The 17,357-nt window shown below is 47.4% G+C and overlaps 2 protein-coding genes and 1 non-coding gene across 3 annotated transcripts; 2 read left to right on the plus strand and 1 right to left on the minus strand.

The window, feature by feature from the left end:
* The first annotated feature begins 202 nt into the window (after positions 1–202).
* Positions 203–6,646, plus strand: RPL18 (ribosomal protein L18). The gene is made up of 7 exons (XM_033169757.1): positions 203–313; positions 3,170–3,256; positions 3,587–3,694; positions 4,660–4,758; positions 5,192–5,315; positions 5,430–5,499; positions 6,496–6,646. The coding sequence occupies exons 1-7, from the start codon at positions 311–313 to the stop codon at positions 6,569–6,571; spliced, it is 567 nt and encodes a 188-aa protein (XP_033025648.1). The 5' UTR covers positions 203–310; the 3' UTR covers positions 6,572–6,646.
* A 596-nt stretch (positions 6,647–7,242) lies between these two features.
* Positions 7,243–10,554, minus strand: LOC117058535. The gene is made up of 3 exons (XM_033169756.1): positions 10,092–10,554; positions 9,032–9,550; positions 7,243–7,732 (listed from the first exon to the last, which is right to left on the minus strand). The coding sequence occupies exons 1-3, from the start codon at positions 10,254–10,256 to the stop codon at positions 7,265–7,267; spliced, it is 1,152 nt and encodes a 383-aa protein (XP_033025647.1). The 5' UTR covers positions 10,257–10,554; the 3' UTR covers positions 7,243–7,264.
* A 5,786-nt stretch (positions 10,555–16,340) lies between these two features.
* Positions 16,341–16,447, plus strand: LOC117059493. The gene has a single exon (XR_004427913.1). It is a non-coding gene; the product is annotated as a U6 spliceosomal RNA (small nuclear RNA).
* The last annotated feature ends 910 nt before the right edge of the window (positions 16,448–17,357 follow it).

The following is a 17,357-nucleotide window of genomic DNA, read 5'->3' on the forward strand; positions in this document are numbered from 1 at the left end:
CTACTTTTTCGGGTGGGCGGACGGTATTTACTACATGTTGCTGCCCGGCATCAGCTTTGAGATTTCTCTTTCGTTTCCTATCGAGGAAGGGGTGTAGTGGAAACGATATAAATAAAAGAAACGAGGAAGCTCCGTCTTCGGCCCAAGGAATTGTCAGTCTACAGCTGTCGTATGTCTATGGTGCATAGAATCACTATAGAGAACAAAAGCCACGCCCCTTCCTCCCGTCTCGCCCCTTCCTTCCCCACAATTCTTTGCGCTTCTGCAGCCTCTTCCTTTCCCTTTTTTTCCGGGCGCCGCTGACGCTGCCATGGTGAGTCCTGATATCGGAGGGAGGTGGGAGGTCAATCGGTTGCAATCCTTCCCGGGGAGGCGGTGTGGACAGCGGGTGATGCCGTGCCGGTGTGGAGAAGGGCTTGAGGTGCCCGGGGAGACTAGTATTGGCGGGCTCAGCCGGTGCCTGGAGAGACACCACCGCGGAGGGTCTGTGTGTGTTGTGTCTCTTTAGGAGCAGGATGGATTTGGGGCCTAGGAGCGTTGCGGGAGCCGCTTAGGATCGGCCAGAGGAAGTCTACACGCGTGTGTGCACGTCCTGACATTACACGGGGGAAATAAAACACGTCTCATCTAGAACACGATTACGGGCTCATATGGTAAAAAAGAAGGCAGACGAGAAGCCGCGGCGTGCTTTTTCAGAAAAGTTTGCTCTAAATACCGAGCTGAAACGTAGCCGTTCTCTTAAAACGTCTTTGCGTCTTTGGCATTTATAGTTATTGCTGTATTGATCTCGACATTTTGGGAAGGGTCGTAGTTCAGTGGCGGGGCATCTGCCTGGCCTGTGGAAAGTACCAATTTCAGTCCCTGGCATTTCCAGGTAGGGCTGGCAGAGATTTTTGCCTGGAACCTGGGAGAGGTGCTGCCTGTCAATGTGGACCGTTCTGAGCTAGATGAACGAATGATCTGACTATAGGGCAGCTTCCTGGGTTCTAGAAATGCTGCACTTTTCAGCCTTACAAAGCTGAGTACCCCTTAAGAACCTAAGAGTGTGGATGTTCAGCCTTTGCACGAGGAACATAATAGCTATAGAACGGAGATGGGGTTTTAATTTACTGTTACCAATAAACAAATGACCTGTGACCCTTCTGGATGTTGTTGGTCTCCAGCTCCCATCAATGCCAACGAATAAGGTCAAGTGATTAGGTACAGTGGGAGTTTCTGTCCAGCATCATCTTGAACGGTTGCCGGTTGCCCATTCCTGGTGCCAACCAATGAGGTTTACAGCATAGCAGCAGCAGTAAGTGTAGCTATAGTCAGAAAGGCGTACGGAAGATGATGTTTACTTTTGTGTAACAACTTTTATCCATGCAGGTGTGAATGGGAAGGGGGGCATCTTAGAAGTAGGGAATGGGGCAGTTGCACTGGGAATGGATTTTGTGGGTAGCCATTAGCCCTGGGTATTGGCAATAGAGAAAGGGGGCATAGTGTGGTGGGTCCTTTGGGCATGTGGGAGGTGAGCATGCAGGCTTTTAGCAGGTTCTGATGTGAAAGAATGGCTTGGATGAATGGAGCTCACATGTGTAGAAGATGAACATGTACTTTCACATCAGTTTGGGGTACCTGTCATGAAACAACAGAAAGGGAACCCCCTTATTAAACTACATGCAGTAACAAGCAACTTAGACCACAAACAAATTTGTTTTGAATATCAACTTCTAGGTTGTATTATTACTATTACTGTTAATTGAATTGATATACCACCTTTCATCCACAGATCACAGGGCAGTTCACAATATAAAACGGACAAAATAAGAATAAAAACAAACCAATAATCCCTCTCAAACACATTTAAAGAAAAGGCCTTCTTATGTTGCCACTCTCCAGACCTTCATAGAGGGTTCAGGATGATATCAGGGTCCTGGTAGGTTCCTATGGGGAGAGGTGCCCCATGAGATATTGCAGTCCAGAGCCATTTAAGGCTTTATAGGTCAAAACCAGCACTTTGAATTGGGCCCAGAAACTAATTGGCAGCCAGTGCAATTGGGCCAGGATTAGTGTAATATGCTCAAACCATGTTGCGCTGCTGAGCAACCTGGCCACTGAATTCTGCACTAGTTGAAGTTTCTGCACCATCATCAGAGGCAACCCTACTTATAACATGTTGCAGTAATCTAGCCTAAAGGTTACCAGAACATAGTCAACAGTAGTTGAGCTGTCCCTGACCAGATAGGGGTGCAGCTGGGCCACCAGCCCAGTATTCAGTTATTCCAGAAACATTCTTTTGCATTTGACATTGTACTTGCAAAATGGTTTGCATCTAGTTGCTTATTGTAATTAGATTAGTGTAATCCTTGTACTTCTTTCCTCTTGCACATTGCTCATTTGGGGGGCGGGGGTTGCAGCTAACACGGTACAGCACATGCCTTACATGTGGAAGGTCCCAGGTTTAATCACTGGCCTCTCCAGTCAGGGCTGGGAGAGACCCTGGAGAGCTGCTATCCATCGTTGTTGACACTGCTGAACCAAATGGACCCCTGTCACAACCTATCGCATTAGTGCTGTCATGTGCAATTTTGAGAGTACTGTAGTTTCCTTCCCATCTTCTCTTACCTAAGCTTCTGGTCAAAGAGAGAAGTTTGAGTTGACAACTAGTTGACAACACTTTATAGCATACAAAATGTTCCAAAGTCTGTGAACATTGATTGTCGTCACAAGCCCCTTTATGTGAGGGATTGTTTCATCTACAGAAGGAAAAAATGAGGCTGAGGGGGAAATTGCCACCAAAATTAACTCTGCAGTTTTGTGCATATTTACTAAGCAGTAAGTTCCACTATTATCAATGGAACTTACCGCCACCAGTACTATACCTTTAAAGCTCTATTGGGCCACTTTATATGGCCTTGGCTTCCCCCAAATAATGTTAGGAACTGTAGTTAGTTAAGGGTGCTGAGAGTTGTAGGAGGCTTCTATTCCCCCTCAGAGAGCTGCAATTCCCAGAGTTCCCTGGGAAGAAAGCATCAGGTTGGTGAAGGCTGGCACAGTATATGCTGCCCAGTCATAAAGAAACCCAACATTTCTATATCTCAGGAGGGGTGTGTGGTTGTATATAGGCATGTCTGGTAGATTCTCGCACAAACCCACTTACGTGACAGCTTCTCTTTCTTGGTCCCAGGGAGTCGACATACGCCACAACAAGGACCGGAAGGTTCGACGCAAAGAGCCTAAGAGTCAGGATATCTACCTTCGCCTCCTGGTCAAGGTGAGAACCAGTGCAATTGAAAACCTTTGGTTTCAGAGATGGCTAAGAGCCAGAATTCCCGCAGGTCATTTTCTCCCTCCCCCCCCTTTCAACCATGCTTATTTGTGTGGTGATGGCATACTGGAATATGTGAGTCTTTTTACAGAAGTAAGGCTCTAAGGAGTTTGGGAGGCTGGGGCGGGGGACTGACCTGCTGTGGAAAAACAGAATTAGTGGATTATATTTGGAGGCTAGTTGTTGGGCTGGAAGCTGAATTGTGGAAAGGGAGGGCAAAGGGGCAGGCCAACGGGACTCCCAAGTATCCTGTCAACCCCTTTGTTGCCTCTTCAGCTCTACAGATTTCTTGCTCGGCGGACCAATGCAAAATTCAACAAGGTGATACTGAAACGGCTCTTTATGAGCCGCACCAACAGGCCTCCGTTGTCTGTTTCCCGCATGGTAAGTGCAGATTTCCCCTCCCAATCTCTTTATCGTTCTTTTTTTATATACTTCCACAGGATGCCCTACATAGGAATTCTCAGTTGCTATCTTTCGCTTTATCATAACACACCACCCCTCCAGATCCAAGTTCAGGAATAAACAGCCACCTCTGGTGTGACTTTGCCAACATTGTTCAAGCAGTGGAGCAAGGCAGAAAGAAAGGAAAGGAGCAGGACTATGTGGCCCATGGTGTGGCTTTTCCCTATTTAAGGGTATCAGAAGAGCCTGGCTAGATCTGTCGAAATGTTCAATTTGTGCAGCATTCTGTTCCTACAGTGGCCAACCAGATGCCTATGAGAAACTCACAGGCAGAACTTGAGAACAACACCAGCACTCTCCCTGCTTGTGATTCCCAGCAACTGTTGTTCAGAGGCATACTACCTCCGACAGTGGAGGTGGAATATATCCATTGTGTCTAGTAGCCATTGATACCCTCCAGTTAGTTGCACCTTCTGTGAACAAATACCATAGTTTTAAGTATGCATATTGTGAAGGCTTTCTTTTCCCTGTCCTGGATCTTCCAACTTTCAGCTGCTTAGGTTCTAGTATTATGAGAGAGGGAGAGAATAACTTTTCCCTCTCCACGTCTTTATTATGTTGCGCCCCCCCCCACCTCACTTTTTTTTCTAAACTAAAAAGGGCAATGCACTCTTTCCCCAACCCCAAAGCAGTGGGTTGCTGTGCAGGTTGGTGGCCCAGTAAATCTAGTGAGATATGCAGCTGATCACGCTAATGCAAGTTATAGGGGGAAATGGAGAGGCAGATCCATTCTGCTGTCCCAGTTAAAGTAACCTGAGCGTGCAAGGGTGCACATTCATATATCAAAAGGGAGCCCACTCCTTGTCATATAGTTAAACCACTGCCTGCTGTTCAGACAGCTAATACGTGCACATTCACTGTGATCACTCTTCCTCCCTCTCCAGATCCGTAAGATGAAGCTCCCAGGCCGGGAGAACAAAACTGCTGTCGTGGTGGGTACAGTGACCGATGATGTTCGCATCCAGGAAATCCCCAAACTGAAGGTAGCTTGGCTAGTTGTTGGTGGAGGAGCTGTTCAAAGGGCGGGAGCTCAAGAGGCTTTAGGCAGCAAGAGGGATGTTGTCTTGACAGCCTTGAAAACTGGAGGTGTATAGGAATGCCTAATAAGCATGTGATGGCATGGAAGTGGTTGGCACATGCATCTTATAATTGTACTTGCAGTTGATGACTGGCCATCGCTTGAATTGTGATCTGTTTATGAGTTTTAGTTCATTAATTAAATAAGCATTCCAAATCTGCTGCCTGGTTAATCAGGAGAGCATCCTTTTAGCCAATCAGAAAGTTTTGAGTCAATTAATTGCATCCCTAGTTATAATAATTAGGTTGGGGTATAGATGAAGGTGTAAATTCTATTTTTGGAGCAAACAAATGACATGCTTCATCTCACGTTGCAACCCGTTTCCATTTTCCTCCAAGGTTTGCGCCCTGAGAGTGACCCGAGGAGCCCGTACCCGCATCCTGAAAGCTGGTGGCCAGATCATGACTTTTGACCAGTTGGCCATGGCTGCCCCCAAGGGCCAAGGAACTGTGCTGCTTTCTGGTGAGTCAGGAGGATGGTACCAAGCTCTCGATGCTTGCAAAGTTCTTGCAGATGCTAGTTTGCTGCTGATGCCTCAGTATGACTAAAGCATCTCTTCTGACTTGCCTCCTGCAGGACCCAGGAAGGCTCGCGAAGTTTACAGGCATTTCGGCAAGGCCCCTGGAACCCCACACAGCCACACTAAGTGAGTACCTCAGGCTCCAGGTCTCCTGCTAGCCTCTTCCCATTTACCTGTATTTGCCTAAAGCTGGGCTGCACTTCAAGATAATTGTAGGTTTTTGAGGAAAAAATACAACTTTTTTCCTGTTTACACAATCACTTTATTACTTCCTGTTCTTCTGTGGTATAGCTTCAGTATGATACTTAACAAAAGACCCTAAAAGGCACATGCTCTCTCTTTTCCTCCCTTTTCTGACCTTTGAATCCCATTCTTCCAAGGAATCAAGTCTTGGAAGTCTCACCATAGCGTTCTGAATCTCATAGCTGCCCCTAAGAGAGTTAATTAGGCCATCATGTGAGCATTTAAACAGGCTTCCCACACCCAGTCCCAGGTATTTCAACTGCAGCACCTATAGGTTTAATTTGCTTAAAAGGATTTGGTAATATAAAGAGAGAATTCCAGCTTCACGTAGCCTGCCTTTGGAGACACATTCTCTTGCATGGTTTGCAATACAGTCATACCTCTGGTTGCGTTCGCTGCGGGTTGCATTCGTCATGGGATACGAAAGTGCCAAACCTGGAAGTACCGGAACGGGTTACTTCCGAGTTCAGCACTTCGCACATGCGTAGAAGCACCAAATCATGCACATTCACAGATTCAGCGCTTCAGGTTGTGCTCTTTTCATGTTGCAAACGGGCCTCCGGAACGGATCCCGTTCGCAACCAGAGGTACCACTGTATAGCCGTGGCCATGACCTACCCCCGCATTTGCCTCTTTCTCTCTGTACTTTAGAAGTGGGAGAGGCAGCTAGGACAGTTAAATTATGTGGGAGGGGTGAGACTTTTGGGGGTTAGGGAGGTGAAAGATAGAAGGTGGGAGCAAGAGAGCCCCACGATTCTGCAGCACCTCTGAATTCAGAGGCTACTGTGTGTGCATCTCCTTCCTAAAGCAGTGTATCTACTAAGCAAGAGTAGGCTCCTATTTGTGTTACTAACTCCTCTTACATTTTCCACTTTGCAGGCCATACATCAGATCCAAGGGCCGCAAGTTTGAGCGGGCTCGAGGTCGCCGTGCCAGTCGAGGCTACAAAAACTAGATTGGATCTTGAAATATTTGAAGGCTGTGATGTGCTGGATTAAATTTGCTATTCTGAATATAAATTAAAAACCCCATGTTGTGTCATTTGTTAAGACAGTCAAGCATAGGAAGATTGTAAAGGCAGGTTGTAGACCCAATGACATCTGGTTTGCCTGAATGTCAGTCTTTCTCTGAACATGACCCAATAATTATACTTTGTTTTCTTAAAACATGAGAGCAAACGTAGCGTAGCGAAATTAGTGGTGCGGCTATCCCAGTGATGATAAAGAAGTGTTTGGAAATGTCAGACATAAAAGAAAAGTGTCATGGAAGGAGGGGAGAAGACTTCTTAAAGAGAAGTATTTGCAGGAGCTGGAGAGTGGGAGACATGATGGTTGAAAAAAGCACCCCTGCCGATGCCTATCAGTTACTGAGCTAGAATTTTAAAATACAGTTTAGGGAAGACTCTTTTTTAGATAAAAGTACTGCTAAATGTTGGGTCTGGGGGTGCTCAACCAAGATATCAAATGAATTTTGGATAAGTTTCCTGGTTACTATCTCTGGTGGTCAAGGAAAGCAGAAACACAGGTGTCCTAAAATGTGTGCATTCATTCTGCAGCATGGATTCTGACATACCCAAGCAGGGCCCAGCAATAAAATTACAATGCAGATGTGGGAATAGGAGCAGTTGGGGGCGCAGGACTCCTTTGCCCTAGCCTAGCCCCATGGGGTCGTGCAGCAGGCAAGCCAGGTAGCAAGAAATGGTCCACGCCCTGCCCACTTGGCCCTCCATGTTCTGCGGGTGGACAACACGCAGGAAGCGGTAGCCAAAAGCCTTGTCCGTCAGGCTCCGCAAGCTCAGCACTTGCCTCTTGGCCGCCTCCTGCTGGGCTGTCAGCTCCACAGGCCCTGCCTGCAGGAACGGCGGCAACACAGGCAATTCTTTGCCAGTCCCGGCACTGAACGTCAGGAAGCCGCTGGGAGCAGCCAGAGCATAGCCGTGCACAGAGTACCGAGCCCTGGGAACCTGAGGGGCATCTCCTCCTCTGCCTCTTGACCGCCCCTGGGCTTCGAACAACAGTTCTGCGCAGTCCAGAGCCACCAGCGGCACGTCATGGTGCCTGAGTGGCTGCTGTGGCTTGAAAGCATCTATGTAGCGCTGGCTGCAGGCGACTGGGATCTGGAGGGAGAAGAACGCATCTTTAAGAATGGCCTGCTGCATCAGGACAGCGGCCCGTCTTGTCCGGCATGCTGTTCTCACAGTGGCCCATCAGAAGCCGGGGGGAAGCCTGCAAGCAGGATCTGAGCATAGCAGCACCCTCTTTCCCTGCTACCCGACTTCCAGAAACCGGTACTGTTTTCAGAAGCATGACTGCCTCTGACAAAGGCATTACTAGGTCAAAACAGTAATGGGGAACCTCAGACTCTGGGACGAATCTGGCCCTCCAAGCTACTCTTACCTGGCCCTTGGGACTCTTCCCTAGGCCACACCCCTCTCCCTAAGCCACACTCCTCACTGGCCCTGCTTTGCTCCTTAACTGCTTTTGCCTGCCTGAATTCTTGATCTTTGATAAGACCTCTTGCTTGCCTGGACAGGAGATAGTGGGTATGCAGAAAAACTAGCCTGCTGTACAAAGGTAAGCTATATTTGCTCCCCTACCCACCTTTAGCACATGGCCCCCAGAAAGAAATGTGGCCCTCGTGCTGCGAAAGATGCATGCAAACATAGGCCAAATTGCTGGATGGCTGGGGGCTCTCATCTCTGGATTGCGAGTTCCAAGGAATGAGGAGAGGGTCAACAGGAAATGGTGCAGTAGTTCTGCCTCCTGTTTTGATTTGAGAACTGATGGGGGCAAAAGAAATTGGAAAGCAAGGACACATGCCGCGGTCCAAATCCACAGAAAAGTTGTGAAGTCCCTTTGAAAACCAATAGGACCAGTTTGTTGTGGCTAACATACACCACTTAATTTTAACGGGGACTTCACAGCGTGGTTAATTTTCATTGGGATTTGTGCTCTTGAGTACCATTTTTACTACTGAATTCAAGGAAGTTGGGAGGGGCTACAACCTAAAAATTAAGCGGGGTGGGTGGGTGGGAGGGATGGGGAAACCCAAACCATAGACAATAGATGGGCGCATGTGCTTTTTACGGGGGCTGGGAGAACAGTGTGAACTGGACCTCTGGAATGCATCCACCAGGGGGCAGTGCAGGACTGTGGCATGAGGCCCTTCTCAACCAGCCTTGCACCCTCCTGATGGGTGCTGATGGGAATTATTACCTCAAAAGCCTCAGAAGACCACCCTTATTAGCAAAAGCTGCGGCCATACACCATTTGAAAGCTCCTTACCACCCTCCCTTTAGTCCCCACCCCATTATTCTATGCTCGTTTCACAAGCGCCATTTTGCACCTCTCGTTAACTCTGGTATTGCTTTTCTGGGGTGTGTAGAAAGGAGGGGCTCTCGCCCTGCGTTACTCACTTGTCTCAACCTCCGCTCCATGAGCTCCGTCCAGCTGGCCCAGTAGCGGGAGGCCGTGGATTCGGAGATGTGGAACCGGAAGGCCAAGTCCTGAAGCAGCAGGCCCAGGCGCAGGCGGACGAGCACCAGGAAGAGCTGGTTGTCGGGGCTGAGGGCGCTGTGGGGGCTGCCTTCCGGGCTCCCCAACTCCCCCTGCTTGCCCTCGAGGAGGAAGTCCAGGAAGGCCGCCAAGCGGGGATACCCGTCGAAGCCCGTGTAGAACCTCAGCCGCTTGCCGTCGCCCTTGACGCTCTCGAGAGAGAAGGCCCCGTGGTGCGCCTGGGCCTCGCGCTGCCCCCTCAGCTGCCTGCTCAGCGAGAGGACGGTGGCGCCGCTGGCATCCAGCTCCTTGCGCATGCGGCGCCCTGCGGACTCCAGCTGCTCCCGCTCCCAGCGTAGGTTCCGGTTCTCTTCCTCCAGCTGCGAGACGCGCTCTCCGAGGCGGGAAAGGAGAGCCCAGTTCTCGCCGTCCGTGCTCTCCTGTGTGTGGGGGGGGGCGAAGAAAAAATGGCGGCGTTGGCATGGCTTTCCATAAAGTTGCCCCCACCCAACTCTGCTCCCTGCCCACCTAGTCAGCCTGGACACTGAAGTCCAGCTCCGAGGGCCTTATGCCATTTCTCTCATGGAAAGAAGTGAGGTAACAGGGAACCGGGCAGAGGGCCTTCTCAGCAGTGGCACCCGCCCTGTGGAACGCCCTCCCGTCAAATGCCGAGGAAATGAACAACTATCTGACTTTTGTGCATGCACACGAAAGCTCATACCAAGAACAAACTTATTTGGTCTCTAAGGTGCTACTGGAAGGATTTTTTTTTAATTATTTATTTTGTTTTGACTATGGCAGACCAACACGGCTACCTACCTATAACTGACTTTAAGGAGACATCTGCATAAGGACGTTTTTATGTTTTATTGTGTTTTTATATTTTACTGGAAGACTCCCAGGGTGGCTGGGACAAACCCGGTCAAGATGGGCAGCATATTATTATTATTATTATTATTATTAGTCACCGGTCACCCTCACCTTCAGCTCTTGGTGTTCCTTCTGGTTGGCTTCCACCGCTCCCTGCAGGCTAAGAAGGCGCTCGCTCTGGCGGTGGGCTGTGTCCTGCAACTCCCTCACAAGCCTCTTCAGGGCATGTCCTCCTTCTGGTATGCAGTATGCGCCGTGGTCATGCAATGCAGCCATGCCCTCGCAACAGGGTGACGTGATGGTGTTTTTCACCTGCTCAGCTGTCACAACCAGTTCACCAGGACCAGAGAGAAGGCCTATTGGACAAAGATTGGCTTATTGGTATTTCAACAGTGGTTGACAGGCTGCGTTTGCTTCAAGGGTCATCCTTATTCCTGGCCTTTGGTGCCACTTCGCCCCCTTCCCAAGAAGCTCTGGGAAATGTAGTGCCCTGAAAGGCTAAGGGCACGGTAACAAATTTGCTCACCTGGTGTCATCTCTGTCCTCCATCCTTCCCATGCCAAACTGTTTTATCCTGAAAGACCTACAGTGGTCTTTCCGAGCACAATTCAAAGTGTTGGTACTGACCTTTAAAGCCCCAAACGGCCTCGGCCCTGTATACCTGAAGCAGTCTTCACCCCCATCATTCTGCCCGGTCACTGCTCTGAGGGACTTCTGGCATTTCCCTCCCTGTGAGAAGTGAAGTTACAGGGAACCAGGCAGAGGGCCTTCTCGGTGGTGGTGCCTGCCCTGTGGAACACCCTCCCATCAGATGTCAAGGAAATAAACAACTTTCTGACTTTTAGAAGACATCTGAAGGCAGCCCTGTTTAGGAAAGTTTTTAATGTTTGATGGTTTATCATGTTTTTAATATTCTGTTGGGAGCCGCCTTAAGTGGGTTACTTACTTACTTACTTACTTACTTACTTACTTACTTACTTACCTGAATCTTTTAGCTTCAACCGGGATTTTTATTCACCGAACTGCTTTACTGTGTACATTATTATTGTTGGATTTTATTTGTGGGGTGTGGGTTTTTTAACTGTGTAAGTGGCTTTGGGAACCTATCGAAGAGCTGGGGGCCGAGGAAGAAGTTTAAATACTTGGGCAGGTATATCTTTGGTATCTGGTATCTTGAAATAGGAGTGATTCGATTTATTAAATATATATTTTTATCCCATTCTTCAGGCAACCCTCAACCCCACCCCACAACAAGCCAAACCGATAAAGAATTAAATACAGGGATAGTGGCAGGCACAGTGTGTCTAAAGCTGGGACAGAGAGCCTCAGGCTCAAGGACCAAATGCCCTCTTTACTTGGACCTTGAGACTCTCCCCCAAGCCAGACCCACTCCTTGGCTCTGCCTCTGCCTGTGAATGGCTGCTTTGAGTCTGCACATAATGACTTCTTAATGATTTCTTGTCTGCACTTAAACGATTTCTTGTGGCATGCAAGTTACTCTGCTGCAGTCATGGAAAACTGGAACCCCAACCTCTGGCTGTTGACTGGAGCTGGTTATCTGCACTTAAGGATCTGCACCGGCTTCTAATGTGCTACTGGGCCAGATTGAAGGTGTTGAGTGTATAAAAACCTTGGGACCACCTTTCTCTATCTATTCCTTACCTGTTATTCTGATACCTTCTGCAGTAGCATTGCTAACTGGTCCCTTGTGCCACATGGAATTGAGCACAGCAGACCATACTGTGGAATTTATTCAATTTGTTGATTTGCTTTTTTACTCTAGCTTAAAAACCTTTTTATTTTTGCAAAGTTACGCTGCCAAGTGAGCAGTTTTACATTCTTCTGATCTTTGCTTTTATCTTTAATTTTATTTGCACCACTCTGAGAAGATCTCCCCCTTTTCATTTAGTGTATAGAAATTTATGTACGTATAAATAGATAAGCCTTGAAAAGTCCAAGCTTGCCTCTTTGCCGTCCCAAAGAAACAAGGGATTCTGTGTTTCCAAGAAGCCCACACACCTCCCCCTGCCAGCAAACCAGCGAGGCTCCTTTCTGATTTTACACTGCACAAGCGCCCCGTGCTCTCCCAGAAATCTCTGCTTCTCATGTTCAAGAAGGAGATACCAGGGCATTGCTGCTGTGTCAGCTGCAAGCTATATCTGTGCTCCTTCTTCATGCCTCCATCTCTGGCCCACAGGGGGCAGCACACACCCATACTGGCTCATGGAATTCCTGTTAGGAGGAGGATTACATTTTGTGGGCCTCTCCTGACTGTTGTTCTATTGCAAGTTTCATCCGCAACATGTTCTTTGACACAAAAATAGTGGTGGACTTATTCTGCTTTAGCTTGCAATGCTTCCCTGATACTACCACATGATCGTTCTGTAGAGCAACAAAAGTGGGACAAAATTAAACCGGAACATGTGTGGCATAAAAATTACAGAATTATCAGCAGGAGGCTGATGTGCACCCGATTGGAAACAGAGGAATGTGACTACCCCACAAACAGGATTGAAAGTTGAATCCTGTCTGCCCACTGTGATAGCATCATGCGCATAGGTCGTCATGAATGTGCAGCAAGAAGAACAGATGGAGGAGTCCCTGTTTAGTAGTACCATGTCTTTAATGTACACAAGAATCACCGCAACCCCTCTCCTGAATTGGAGTTAACTTGGAGATTCACCATGACTTCAACCTGACTTTGTGATTATCTTTCATAAGCAAGCAAGACGGACCATACAAATTTTTAAAACCTGCATACATCACTGCGACAAACATAACAGACATTAACTTTTTACAGCAAATTGTTTCTGCTTCTGCTGCGGTTGCTCTTATGTGACACACAAGATATCAGAGCAATACAGAAACCTTTTGCTATGTGAATTTAAGATGATCTCTGTTTTGTTAGCCGCTGTTACAATATATAGTTTTCGTCAAAAGTGACTAACTGCATCCTTCCAGGATCCAGACTATTTTTCATATATAGGTACATATAAAGAAAACATTGCTGCACCAATACTTGGATCCTATTAAAATGTACAAGGGGAAAAGATACAGACATAAATTAATACTCTCTCTCCCCCGCCCCTCTTTCTCTGAGAAGCTATGAAGCAATAAAGTGCAGATGCATATATGAAGCATAACAGGGAGGGATTGCTGTCTGAATTTGTGGAGCATCAATACTGAGGAGAATGGGAGCCCTTAGATAGGCTGAAAGCGGCAGGTTTGGGGATGGCGATGCACCCCTGTTGCTCAGTACCTGGGAGGGACCGCAGCCGAACTCCATCGCGCTCGCTCTCCCAGCCTCGTTTCCGATCCAAAATGGCCGCCGCAGTGAATCAGCCCTATCTGTCTCTACTACAGAGAAAAGCGCTGTCTTGTTTTCCCTCAACCAAGATGGCAGCATCAGACTCGAAAGGAATGAATGAAGCGCGCCAGGAGTTGGGTCCTAGTTGCTGCGTATATGGTGGATTCCCTCATTAACTCCCCCCCCCCCGGGAAGAGAGAATCACAAAAAGTAAACACACACACACACACACACACACACACACACAAACACAGAGTTTCGTGACTCCTTAAAAACTAAACACTTTGATTATGGCATAAACTCCCGTAGATTATAGTCCATTTCAATCAGATGCATTAAATGTCACCCATCCTTGCAGATTTATGTGGACACATGGATGTAAGGAACCGGGGAGCTGTAATCATTGGGGTCAGAGGCAAATGGAAATAAGGAATATGAGGGAGGGCATCCACCGCTTTGCATGCAGAAGGTGCCAGGTTCAATCCATGGCATCACCTGGCAAGGCTGGAGAGATGCCTGGCTGCTGCCAGTCAGTGGAGAGAATACTGAGCCAGATGGACCAATGGCCTTATGTTCCTGTAATTACAAATCGTGACAGTTCAATTATAGCTAAACTGTCTGCAAAATAACCCAGCAACTGGAGGATTAGAATCATAGAATTGTAGGGTTGGAAGGGACCTCAGGGGTCATCTAGTCCAACCCCCTGCAATGCAAGAATATTTTTGCTCAACATTGGGCTCGAACCCACAATCCTGAGATTAAGTGTCTCAAGCTCTACCAACTGAGCTATCCCACACAAGATTACATGTCATGTGTCTAACGAAATGGGGACATGTAGTTCCTAAAAGCTTAAAAAAGGTAAAGGACCACTGACAGTTAAGTCCAGTCGCAAACGACTCTGGGGTTGCGGCGCTCATCTCACTTTACAGGCTGAGGGAGCCGGCGTTTTTCCCGCAGACAGTTTTTCCGGGTCATGTGACCAGCATGACTAAGCAGCTTCTGGCACAACGGAACACCGAAACCAGAGCAGCACACGGAAACGCCAGAGCAGTACCTATTTATCTACTTGCACTTTGACGTGCTTTCGAACTGCTAGGTTGGCAGGAGCTGGGACTGAGCAACGGGAACTCACCCCGTTGCAGGGATTCGAACCGACGACCTTCTGATCGGCAAGCCCAAGAGGCTCAGCTGTTTAGACCACAGCGCCACCCACATCCCTCCTAAAAGCTTAGGCCACAATAAAATTGATTATCCTTTAAGTGCCACAGGACTTGGTTCTTTTTGATGTGACTAGCATGGCTGCTTCTCTGGAAAAAGCACAAACAGGTATTACCTTAATCAGTGGCGTTATTTTCCCTTATGTTGTGGCAGCAACGGGAGCAGGAGCTGCTCGATCATGGGGGCAGTTGGTGAACCCCCTAACACAGCCTTTGCTAACCTTTTGAGATGTTTTGGACTACAGCTGCATGCGCACCATGCATGTAAAGCACAGGAGGAAGCCCTAGGATGGTGGGGCAAAGGTGTCCCTTTGAAATGCACAGTTTGTTGAGGTACTGTGCGCACAACTTTTTTGATGAACTCCTCTCCTGACTGAGTTTTTCAGAGAAGGAGCTGCAGGGGCTTTCCTTCACCATTCCGGAAAGAGCGTCTAGCTCCAACTGCTTCTAGCCTGGAACTGAAGGGAGGCACACTCTTCCCTCTGCCACGGGCCGAGAGCCTGGGGTACCCTGCAAGAGCTGCACCCTGTGCCACTCAAGAGGAACATCATGCCAAGAGAAATAATCTGTGCCCAGGAGTGATGCAGTCAGTGATGTTTATGCATAAAGTTCAGATGCAGAAGTGGCAAGCTCTGTTATTAATTCACAGCAGTGCTAATTGATGGCAACACAACCTTTCTAAGTTTGCTATGCTAATTTAACACCTGGAAAGGGAGAGGGGGGGAAACAAACTTGGTCTCAGCTGAGTCCTAAATGAATAGGAATCCAAAGACATTATAAATTCTTGTTCAACAATTTCACTCTCTTGACATCTTTTAAAGTTCCTTTGTTGAAGAATGGTAACATTATAGTCTGCAGCAGAATGTCCTTGGATATTGAAATGTTCTCCCACTAGTTTCTGAAATGTTGCCATTTTTTTAATGTTGAATTTGTGTCAATCTATTATTCTTTTGCCTAGAGACAGACCTGCTAGTCCTCTTCAGAGAGGCTGGAATAAATGAAAATTCTGGTCCTGTGAGGAGGCTAGGAATTTCGGGGTACCTTTCAGCACATACTCTGATCCTCTTGACTTTCTTCACCATCTGGCAGACAGTTTTATTTCCAACGTGAAGAGAGGGCTCAAGGCTTGAAGCCCCAGATACACCTTTCGAGAGAACTGAGGAGCAGTGAAAGAATGCTGCTAAAAGGGCAGGCGCAGTAGGATTTGCTTGCTGAATTAAAGGTGAGTCTTAGAATAAGGCACTCTTTAAAAAACAGAAACAAAACACCGTTCACAGTGTTCACACCTTGTGACAGTTCCAGATTCAACCATCTATATTATACCTCATAGAATCATAGAACTGTAGCCTTTGGAATGGAATGGACGTTACTGGCGATCTGAGGGTGGCATTGAAACCCGAAGAAGGTTTGTGTTTGGCCAGGTGTAATCCAGAGTGTGTCACATAGCAATGGGGAGTCATCAAAGATGGATTTGAGAATTGAATCTGATGTTGGCTTCTCAAAAAAACCCCAGTACTCCAGAATTCTAGGTCTCCTGGATCCTGCTGCTTGTTCCCCATCTAAAATGATAAAAAACAATTTGTCTTGAGCTGCATTTGTACAGTCACTTCTTTTTTCTTTTTCTCCCTCTGCTCTGGCAACACAGATTTTGCCTGCGAGCTCAGCAGCGTATGTCTCCTTCCCTTTCTGACTTTTGTTGTTGTTCTTGTTGTTGTTGTTGTGTGCATTTTATCTCTAATACACATTTCCTTCAAAGAGTTGCCCCTCACAGCATCTTCGGACCAGACTAGATAATACAGTTGTTGCTGTGTCCTTTTTAAAATAATTTTAAAAACTGTGCTCGCTTCGGCAGCACATATACTAAAATTGTAACGATACAGAGAAGATTAGCATGGCCCCTGCGCAAGGATGACACGCAAATTCGTGAAGCGTTCCATTTTTTTAATAATATTTTTTAAAACAACAGCAGCAGCTACAACAACAACAACAACAGAATAATTGTATGTATGGGGAACCTGATTTTCATTGGGACTGTAGTGGAGTTAAACCACCCTCACTATGTACCCTAATAAGCCCCACCTGTCCCCAGCAGCAGAAAGCAGGCCGCACATTTAGTGCCACATCTAGTCTTCCTAACATGTCATACATTTAAGGCACATGACTCCCCCCCCCAAGCATCCTGGGAACTATAGTTTGTTAAAAGGGCTGGGAATTGTTGCTCTGTGAGGGGTAACTCACGGTTCCCAGGATTCTTTGTGGAGGGGGAAAATGCTTTAAATGTATGGTGTGTGTGCCCATTTACTAGAGCAGCCTTTGCCAACCTAGTGCTGTTCAGAAAGAATCACAGAACTGTTGAGCTGGAAGGGATCCCCAGGGGTCATCTAGTCCAACCCCCTGCAATGCAATATTGTACTACAGCTCCCATCAGCATGGTGGACTTGCTGAGACTGATGGGAGTTGTGGTCCAATGACTTCCAGAGCGTGCCAGGTGAGTAAACCCCACTGAGCACTGTGAGGCCTCGATGCAGAGGTTGCATTAAAAACCTCACAGCTTCTCTGCAATGGACTCCATTGTTTTCCTTCTCCCATCTGGTTTTCCGGTCTCCATCTCAAGGGTGTTATAAGAATTACCTGAAATGCCACTGCTTCATATGGAAGTCTGTGGCGATACGGAGACTCAATAGTTGATTCTAGGTTCAAAGCTCCGGTCGGGAAAATGACAGAGACCAACAAGTTGATCAGGCAAAACAATACTGATCCTTTATTGAGACAAAGAAAAAAAACTACAGCTGTAGGGTCCCTGCCTTCTAAGAAAAAGGAAAGGGCCCCGATAAATGGGAAACCCTTAATATT

This window comes from Lacerta agilis, chromosome 14 (genome assembly GCF_009819535.1).
Source record: "Lacerta agilis isolate rLacAgi1 chromosome 14, rLacAgi1.pri, whole genome shotgun sequence".
In the NCBI taxonomy this organism is placed as follows: Eukaryota; Metazoa; Chordata; class Lepidosauria; order Squamata; family Lacertidae; genus Lacerta; species Lacerta agilis.